The sequence below is a fragment of the Parasteatoda tepidariorum genome, chromosome 10, assembly GCF_043381705.1.
Source record: "Parasteatoda tepidariorum isolate YZ-2023 chromosome 10, CAS_Ptep_4.0, whole genome shotgun sequence".
NCBI lineage: Eukaryota > Metazoa > Arthropoda > Arachnida > Araneae > Theridiidae > Parasteatoda > Parasteatoda tepidariorum.
The window spans coordinates 77,003,732-77,014,606 of NC_092213.1; the positions used below are offsets into that span (position 1 = coordinate 77,003,732).

At 32.3% G+C, this 10,875-nt stretch overlaps 1 protein-coding gene across 1 annotated transcript in view; it reads right to left on the reverse strand.

Annotated features, from left to right (window-relative positions):
• Window positions 1–121: 121 nt before the first annotated feature.
• LOC139426896 (uncharacterized protein CG3556-like) overlaps window positions 122–10,875 on the reverse strand; it is an 18,611-nt gene continuing 7,857 nt past the window's right edge. The window contains exons 4-8 of the mRNA XM_071187029.1: window positions 8,300–8,519; window positions 6,707–6,954; window positions 5,121–5,296; window positions 3,213–3,405; window positions 122–297 (exon numbers count right to left, since the gene is read on the reverse strand). Of these exons, the coding sequence (XP_071043130.1) occupies window positions 122–297; window positions 3,213–3,405; window positions 5,121–5,296; window positions 6,707–6,954; window positions 8,300–8,519 (1,013 nt within the window). The remainder of the gene's footprint in view (window positions 298–3,212; window positions 3,406–5,120; window positions 5,297–6,706; window positions 6,955–8,299; window positions 8,520–10,875) is intronic.

Sequence of the window (10,875 nt, forward strand, 5' to 3'; positions counted from 1 at the left end):
AGTGATTTTTCATTTTACTGACCCTAATACGAATGTTTTATGAATTTAAATTATGAGTATTGCTGTTTTATTCCCGTTATAATGATTCCAAACAGTCATGATGAGATTGATTGTCCGATACTCACTTGTATTTAGGATCTTCCGCTTCTGCGGATTGCATCACTTGGAAAGCTGTGAAAGTCGAGGGCACTTTCAAATGGATGGTATGAATGATATCTTTTTCGTCGCCCACAAACAAAGAATACTGGATTTGTATTTTTGATCCCGTATGGTGCTTCATTTCTATCTCTAACTGTTCTGAAAAAAGGGCAAAAATAAAAACATAAGTGAGAGACTTGAAACAGGTTAAGGTAGGTGGGTAGGTAATTTGTCGTGAAGACCAGACCATTATGCTCAACTAATATTAACAGACATAGCGAAGTCAGACTGCTACCTTAGGGGACCCAAAAAAAAGCTGCATCTAACTTTCCCTTCAAGAGTTATAAACCAAATACAATGTCAGAAAGCATGAGAAAATACACTTGTCAACTTAAATACTTTAACACACTTATTAGTTATGAAAACCAAAATCATGAGGTGCAATTCATTCAGAAGTGGTAGAATAACCGAAGGTTAACGAAGAACAGCATGTTAAGCTTATTTGCCCCTCTGAATATATTTGATAAAAACGTGGTTGACCATCACCTTAAGATCAGAATCGCTCTCTGTTTGTGAGACAAGAGTCATTTCTCACACTGAATTGCTTCCTCTTTGATCTAATAATTCAAGTTCAAATAACTCGCAATGGAAGCCACAGATAGGATTCCGAAGGACGCTATCAAAACATGCAAAGATGAAACTAGAGGTGAAAATCACCAATCGGGCAGTGATATTTATCCCCAGATAAAGAAAAGATGAAAGTAGAAATCCAAACTTTTGCTCCGTCTTTAGAAGTAAACTAATTGCCCTTGAAATTAGGTTAAGGTTTATACTGGAGGAGAAAGCGCTTTGGAGAGGTATGGATGCTAACGGACAGCAATAGCGCAATCCAAGATTATAAAGACTGGAGTGACGCAAAAGATGAGACAAGCATTTCTATATGCTTGATAAGTATAATTAGTTTTCCATATTTCAAACAATAGATCTGCCGTGGATACCCTAGCTCGTAGATATTCACGGAAATAAGGTTGCAGATAAACTTGGAAAGGGAAGTTTAGAAAACCATATCTGAACATTCAGAGAAATCCTTTCAATAAAAAAATATAAAGTAGCTCAGGTGGAAAATCCCACCAGAAAATAAGCCCTGGAACATGAATGTACACATGAATGAGCCCTGGTCGCTCATTGAACCTCACTTAATTTCCAGACAATCTAATTAAACTTCGCCAGTGACCATTTGATGGGTTTTTTCAGAATGCAATAATTGTGCAACTGAAGATGTTTTCCCGAACCACATTTTGGACTGCTTGCAGTTAAGCCGCTAAGACTTAGTTAGAGATATAAAGATACTTTAATGATTCTGGAATTTTTAAACGTATATAATCTCATGGAAGCTGTTGTTGTTCACTTACGTCGCACTAGAACTGTACAATGGGCTATTGGCGACGGTCTGGGAAACATCCCTGAGGATGATTCGAAGACATGCCATCACAATTTTGATCTTCTGCAGAGGGGATGGCACCCCCGCTTCAGTAGCCCGACAACCTGCACGCGAAGTCGAGCACTTTACGGTAGAACAGTTTAACGAGGACCAATACCGCACACCCTTGGTCCCTACGCAGGCTGATCCAAGTGGTCACCCACCCGCACACTGACCGCAGCCAGTTATACTTGACTTCGGTGATCTGCTGGGAGCCGTGTTTTAACGATCAGTCCACTGCGGGACTATAATCTCATGGAATTAGTTTAGTTGTTGTTAGACATTAATGATGTGAAGCAACAACAACAAACAATAAAAGAGGAATCCAAAACTGATGAGTCAATTTTTTTCAGGTTTAAGACTGATTATGTCACCTAAGCAAAAAAAAAAAAGATTTTCGTGATGAACAAGGAGAGCAAAGCATAAACTTCATCAGATCAGGTGAAATGTCTTAAATGAAATCATATATTTTAGAGACATTTATATCTAACAAATTTATTAATTGTTTTTTTTTATTCCAATGCATAGATATAAGGAAAATTAACCACGGTTTTAAGTAACCCAACACTTAAGAGCTTTTTGAAGAAAAATAAAAAAAAATTTAAAAACACACATATTGTAGATATAGTAACTGTTATAAAGCGAAAGAATAATTTTTGTAGATAATGAATATTTAATAAATAAGATTATTTTTATAATCTTGTCATATTTAACCCTTTTTTTCCTTCGAAAGTTGCCTTTCGGGAGCCACTGTTACTTTTAAATTACGTCCCACCTTAAATGTTAAAAGATTAACCTCTTAATCACTGCCCCTACCAATTTTTTGAGAGGAAAAACGCAAAAAATCAACATATTTTTATATTTCATTAATAAAAACAAAGAACTAAAACAAAACGTAATACACAAGTTTTAAGTTGAAATTTTAATTTTTTTATTGTGTAAAAAAATATTTAGTTTACCATTAGTTTACTATCCCAAATTATCTGCGACAAATGAAAAAAGTTAAATATGAGTCTTTGTATATGTTCACATCTTCATAAACTGAAAAAACATCTGCATCACTCTTTTTTCTATGAAAATTTATCAACCATCATATATACAATTGTACGAAACACGTCTGCAGTGCAACAAATAGCAAAACTCCCAAACAAAAATTGGTAAACTTCCTATCACAGTAGATTATCATTGTTTTTTGCTTTGCTTCCGGCCAAGTAAAAACGTGATAAAACAAAACGTATTGACGAATTCTGCTATGCCCGAGCTTACTCGGGATAATAAATATTTGCAATATATACATACCCGAGTTAATTCGGGATACTCAGGGAAGTGGTTAATGAATAATGACCATTTTATTTTATAGTCTCCAGGTAATAGTAATTGAGTAAGTATATGGTAATTAAATAAACAATGGGTTTTATATGATAAACTTTTACTGGTTGATTTTGTTTTCCTAACCGATTCAAATACCTCGACTAATGAATCAAATTTTTATGTGTGTAAGACAGGATTGATGATGACATCACAATGGAGTAAATGAAGAATGCAGGTAGTAGTTTTTCACCTGGTGTCCTAAAGCAAATTGGTTAATACTCACCTCCTAGATCCACTGTATTTTGTGAACAGTTGAACTTAGCAATGTCCGTCAAAGTTTTTCTATTCAAAATCGGAAGTGTCAGGTAGTGAGCAAGGAAATCAGCATTCGGACTCTCCAATTCCTTCATCAGGTACTTGACTGTTGCATTCAGCTTCCAGTCTTTGACGTGTTCTTGACCACTCGCTAACAAACTCTGGAAAAAATAAATTTAGGCCATGGCATGAAAAAATGTGACATACAAGAACAGTATATAGCGTGTTCCGTAATTAGTGAAATGTTTATTATGAGATTGTGCTATAAAAACAAAGATAAAAAAATTAGGGATATATATTATTTGTAAAAGGAAGCATAATAAGAATTTATAAACTTTCGATGATCATTAGATTGGTCAATCATAGAGTAGGAGAGCTTGAAATCTTTAAAAACAAGCTTGAACGATGAACGAATTCCGCTAAATGAAAAAACTGATTTTTAATTATTTCTGCCGAACCTTTGTTCAGATGTATGTCGATAATATCGTCAGATTTTAATAACGCTTTTTCACACTGAATAATAGTTAGTACAAGAACTAGTTTTAGTAGTTGCATTAATTTTTCAAAAGTATTGAATACCTTGCTTATTTCGGGTGTGTTTTTGCTGAATGAGGTTCATTTTTATTGGTATTAAGAATACATTTGTATTTAAAACAGTTTTCCTAACTTTTATTAAATTCTGTTTCATTTTTAACCTTTTTTTATACAGCAATTAACATTCAAACATAACGGTTTGTCGGGAACAAAAAAAATTACTTATTTTTTAATTGTTTTTATTTATTTTATTTTGTTTTATTTTTTCTTTAATTTAATTTTTATTTGTTGAAAAAAAAAAGATAATAATTTTGGCGGCATTTTTGGCGTCTTTTCGCTTGCATTCGTATAACCGAACCCAAACATCTATTATAGCAGCCGACAATAGGTAACACAAATTAATGTGACCTTATTACATTTAAGCAGCTTCAGAAAAACAAAGCATGGTTTGAAATTACAATAAACTATTTTTTTGTATAAAAAAAAAGTGCCGATAGGAAATCTTTCAGCAATGTCTTTGTTTATCATGAAACATTAGAAATGCATTTATCTCTATAGCATTAATACACGCACCATTGCAAGACATTCTTTGACAGGGTGATGAAAAAATTCAGTGATAGATAGCGTCAGATTAGGGTACGTAAATGAAGAAATCTTTACGTGTGAGAGTCCTTTTTAGTATTCGTTATTTTTTACCTTCATAAAAATTATGTATCACAAATAAAAGGCTTTCATCAATTAAAATTGAATTGCACTTGGGATAAAATTTTTTTGCTGCATTTATACAACTATTTGATCTTGTTTGATTTAGGTGTGGAGATTTTAATTCTGAAATAAGCATTCTCCTAACGCTACCGATTTCTTTCAAATGACAATTTTAGTTTTGGTGTGTCGAAATGTACAATTTTAAAAATAGGTTTTACATAACAGGGGTCGTGTAAGTGCTGCGACTAATATTATAGGGGAGTTAAAGGGAATCATCAGGAATAAAATTGTATAAAGAACCATGGTGGAAAAGTCTTCGTATCTGCTTGATACGTTTCCACAATTATGACCAATTTAAAAGCACAGAAAAGGGCAATTTATAATAAGGAAGAGCACCTAGCGGCGTATGATGATAATTTCAGGATTGGGCTTCTATGCAGTTTTAATCCTGATGATATGCCCTAACTTCCCTAGAAGTTTGTCGCAACATCTATGCAATCCTTTGTTATATATATCGTTTTAAAACTAAAGGCATTTTGGCAAAAAGACAGACTAAAAACTTTTTTTAAAAAATGAAACCGATTACAGATTTTAAATCAGTGATGTAAAAATATTTAAGATCAAAAATGTATTTTACTTGAGTAATGAGACTTGTTGCATGGACATTCCCAAAACTTCCGTCTGAAAGTTGATGGTCTTTGAAACCTTTGATGGTATTTTGGTACACAGACAACAAATCAGCACTTGCGGTTCTATTAAAAAAATTTGTTTCGTTGTAACACGCAACAGCCATCACAGCAAATGCTTGGAAATCTACAAAATAATGATTTACTTAAAAGATAAGCTGTTTTTCATTCTGCAATTCTATCGAAGTTGGTAATGATAATTATTCAGTCATATAATTATGTTTACTGACTAATGAAAAAATTTTGATTCTTAAAACTTAATTACATAGGTTTATTTACAAAATTTCTTGTCTCAAAATAGCAAGAAGTATGCGAAATTCTTTGGTGGTAATTACATTATGAAAAACTAAATTACGTCCATTTTAATGATTTTAAAGTTTCTTCCACTTTAAAATTTAAAGGTTGAGCTTTTTAAATGGAGTTCAAGTTTACTGTTACTAAAATTAAGAAAGTTGCAAACAATTTAAGCAAATATTAAGTTATTGCTGCTAGTTTTATGCATGTTTAAAAAATTTGTTTGCTTAATTATAAGAAGTGAAATAAATTTTTGAAATTAAAAATTTTTAGCTGATAGTTTTTAATCCTCAAATCATCTCTATTCAAATAAATAGTATTTTTTTATGTCTGTCGTTGAGCAATCGACCCAAGTTTTCTGTGTTTACGTTTATTAATATTTAATTCCGTAGCCTTGTTATTTTGAACCCAATCTAGAAGACAAGGGCATCCTGGATCAAGTATCAGGAGAGATTTGCCTTAGTGGAGGACTTTTCGATGGAACTAACCCACATTTGTGTTACATAGAGAGGAAGAGCAGGTGAGCCTCCCACTGTCAGCCTGACGGGAAGGGGACTCTAACCTGACCCATGATCTGTCTACCACTGAGGCTATTTCCTGTCAGTACTGTGGTCGGTAATTACAGGATGCGGAATTAGTATCGATCAGCTATCAATGCGATTCTATATTAAAACATAAACTTAAACAAATTTCTCTTATTAATTTTAAGACATTGAAATCGTTATTTCACAAAGAGCCATAAATATTCAAGAAGCCAGTACGAAGAATATTTTCTGAAGTTAATGGGCAATATTTCTTAGAAAAATACTCATTAAGAAAATTCTATAAACTCCCCATCGTCTGAATTACGTCATGTCTTGGAATATATTAAAACTAAATTTTCCCATTTGAATGAAGTTTGATTAAGTTAAGGGTGTTCTTGCAACCAACTCCCTTTCAGAATTCCTGTTCACATAACGGAAGCCATCGAAAATGCGTGTCTTTTTCATGGTGTGCTGCTAGCAATACTACTGCCTGAATTGCCAAACCCTAAGACACTGCTAAGGAAATCTAGTACTTACGAATTTATCATAAAGTGCTAAATAGAACTTAAAAGAAGCCAACTCTTGGTTATAATCTTTTCATCAGCACACACGATTGAATGCACAAAAATGATTGCTTTCTAATATTGTATCAATATATATATTTCTCAAATTAATGTTTTGCCCTTTTTTTTTTTACCAAAATCAATGTTTGATTTTACCTCCAATAAAACTGTATTCAGAATCACTGTTCAATACGGAAATAATATCTGATGTCGACCTGTGTGGCCATTCCTCCTTTGCATTGCAGAGAGCCAAGTAAGCAGACGGATGAGTAAAGTTTCCAGACTCTTCAACCTGGTCCTTGAGAAGTTTGACCAAATCCCTTCCATAAAAATGTCGAGGATCTTGGCAGGTCAACAAAAGAGCGTTGATGTGCATGCTCAGCAACTGGTTAGAAACTGTACCTCTGATTAAAAATATAATAGAGTACATTAAGTTACGGCAATTTACATGCAAGAAATTTGAACCTGTATGGCTAAGATTTTAAAGTACTCGCTTCTGTAACTAGCGTGTTAAAATCCAATATTAGTGATGCACTGTAAAAAATGGCTACAGTTTGAGGGATAATTATCGCTACTTTGATCCATTAAGCAAATCGAATATGCTGCAAATTAATTAAGATGTTAAATCGAACCATTTTCGAACGATAATAAGCCACATCTGGCGTCCAGCTTCGTCACCTTTCCAAATTGTTTTGTACAACTTTTGAATTTTAATGAAAACCAAGCCGAATGCACAACACAATTATATCGTGGTTTCATCACACAGAACGTCATCACAGAAGTAATGCAACATTAAAATGCAACGCGGCTGGAAGAATCCGATCAGCCAAATGCNTTAAATTGATATCGAGTCACAAAGTCCTCCATTTTTCCATACAAATCAATACATTTGGGGGTATTGGATTTTAGATTGATCGTTCTTTGAATCAGAACAAAATTACGTTCAGTGGATGAATGGATGAATGAATGGGTCCTCCCTATAAACAAGTGTCACGTATTGGTGTGACAGAACTCGAATTCTTGACCATAGATGGCGCCACTGGAAAACAAAAGAGAGAGAGGTGTGACTGTAGTTCTCGTTGCACGTAGTATTTTTTTAAAAAGCAAAAATTAGAGCTGCATTAAGTTTGACCGAGTTTTTGATCGTTTGTCGTGAGAGTTGTATTAAGTTAACGGTTGTGTATGTGTGCAGTCTCTCATGTAATGCTTTTAGCAGTCGAGTGTGTGTAGGATCCCGATATGTGAAAGTGAGACTGAGAAGAAAAGAATTGTATATTTATTTTCGTACTTCGCATCCGAGAGGAAAGACTTTGGAAATTGTCCCTTAGTGTTTTATTAATAAAATAATAAAAATGAACTAACTAAAAATTAATAATAGGTAGCGCTGTATTTTGGCAAATATGGGCCACCGCTACAAAATCAAACAATTCTTCAAAGGAACTTGAAGTATACCTAATTTGTCAAACACTTCAAATTAGATAACTTTCATTTAGCGTGTATTAGACTTTTATGCATGTAATTAGTTTTCAAACCGTTGTAGTTATCAAGATTTAATAACCGATTTAAGATGTGTATTTTAGAGTATAAATTCTACTACCAATAGAAAAGGTTTGGCGGACCTTTGGGAGGACTGTGTTTATCAAAAGGTATCTCGCTGAAGCCGGTTAAGTACGACACACATACGCACATGGCATTGCACCACGTAACAAAAGAATTAAATGAATAATGATAAAAACATTAAAATCATACTTTAACAATGACACTGCAGTCTCCAGCTCTATTTGTTTTGCCATTAATTCTTCCTCTAGACTTCGGCTGTTGAAGGTGGACTTTTCAGACAAGTACAAGGCTGTTATGGCTCTCACTGTGTTTTCTCGCCAACCCTTCAAAGGAGATTTTTTACTTCTCAGCCAAGCGATGGACTTCTTACGAGCTTCATCTATACCTTCAACACTATAAATTCCAGTAGCTAAAAATTGAGATGAAAATGTGTTAGGATAAGTAAGGTGTTCTGTAAACATCACCCTCAGTATAGAAAAAAAGGATGCTTTGCTATCTTTAAAATAAAAAATTTTATCGAAAATTTGAAGCTAGTCACTAGCTCGCTTGCTAATGATCAGCTAGTAAGATGAAATAAGAATTTTGAGAATCATGTTTTCCAGGTAGACTAATAAGGGGGAAATGGATTTAGCCATATCTAAAACGAAGTGCACTTTCGAGTTAGGCAAGGAAGTGTAAGGATGACGGCGATAATAAATCCTACTTTATGATGCGATACCTTGTTACAAGTTTTTTTGTTTGTTTTAAGTGTTATTTTCGTTCCTATACGTTCTTCGTAAACTTGTTTATTCAAACAAAAAATAAACTAAAATAAAGATATCATTTAGAAAAAATTTAGCTTTAGGAAAAGACTCCTACACCTGGAATTAAGTAAGATTATGTAAATGCTATTAAAATTTGTTTTCCGTCTTAAATTTCAAAACCCTCAAGTTGGAGAGTATGTGCATATGACTGTAAGGATTTTTAAACACTCATTTCAGATTGTTTTTTTTTAGATCATCAATAGAAGTTCAAAAGGTACAGAAAACAAGGAAAAAATTACAGAATAATGAAAAAGAAGGAGGGGGATAATAATCATAAGCTAGGAGGGGGAAAGGAGGGGGATGATTTTCATCAGCTCACACGATTATATTCGCAAAAAAGAGTGCTTCTTAATATTGCATCAATATAGCCAAAGCAAAATATATCAATACAATAGTGTGAGAAGCACTCAAAAAAGTTTAAAAAAAATTACAACTAATAAGATAGAACACAATAAGTAAAAATATCACGTAAGAACAGAAAATAAAATATAAAGAAAAAACAGAATAAAACATGAAATGAAAACTATAAAGCGAGTAGCGAATTCAAATGAATTTACATGAACGGGAAATTTTTCAAGAATGTTTTAATATATTTTCGTAACAAGATAGCCAGATTGCAAAAAATGAAAACAAAAGTGTACATTGAGCTAAAAGCGTAACTACGTTTTGTATTAAGGAGCGTTCTTGTTGCATAACTGAAGTGCGTATGCTTTGTTAGATGTTTGCAGATGGGCCCGAAAATGGATGTGCGCAAGGTAATATTATACTGGATAATTTAAAGAAGTTGACAATAAATAATTTCAGAAAATAAATATTTATTTAAGAAAAAAATATATAAAATAGAAAAGGGAAAAAAACATGAATTGCCTGTTTTCCACAAAATTTTAGACACGGATTTGCCCGAAATGTATTTGCACATGGAAAAAGTATGTAAATTAACAAAGAAATTTGTTAGTAAATGATTTTAGACGCGGTTTTGCCTGAAATGGATTTGCACATGGAAAAATTATATAAACTAACAAAGAAATTTTTTAGTAAATAACTTTTGCCACGCATTTGCCCGAAATTGTTTTGCACATGGAAAAATTTACATAGATTAACAAAGAAATTGTTTAGTAAATAATTTTGGCCATGGATTTGCCCGAAATCGATTTGCACGTGGAAAAATTATATAAATTAACAAAGAAAATTTTTAGTAAATCACAATAATATACGATTAACTCAATGATTTTATATAGAATTTTATTACTTTAGTTGAGTATCCATTGTTTTTTATGAAATTTTGAAAGAGTTTTCTAATTGTTTATCTATTTGTTTCTGGGATAAATAAATATTACTACATATTCTTTTAATTCTATTCATTTCATTAAAAGTGGTATGTAATTAGATGTTCCTAAAAACATTAAAATTCAAAGTAGTTAGTTTATTTATTTTAGAATTAAAATAATTTCTTTTATCGTATAAATCAACAAAGCAGATATTTTTTTCTTTTATAATACCCAAATCCAAAAAATTGAAATTAATATTATCATCATGATTACGAAGCAAGATTAATTCCACGGGGTAAATATTATCTAATAAAAAGAAAAATCTTGAAAATTAAGGATAATTAAATCATCAATAAACCTAAAAACAAATTTAATACTAAGAGTATAATTTTTTTCATAATAATGCAAAAATAAGTTAGCGAAGAGAGATGAATAATTAGATCCTTGTGGTATCCCATTAATTTGAAGAAAAATATCCCTTCCATTGTAAAGATAATTACTAAAAAGACAAAAATTAATCTGAATTTCCCAATAATAAAAATCGCAACAAAGGATATTTTTAAAATCATAGTAATAATTCAAAAGGACATCTTTTAGTTTAGAAAGGGGAATGCTATTGAAAAGATCCTGGAAATCAAAAGTCGCAATAGAATTAATTTTATTATGTTTAATGAAATCTAAAATCGGTTGATTA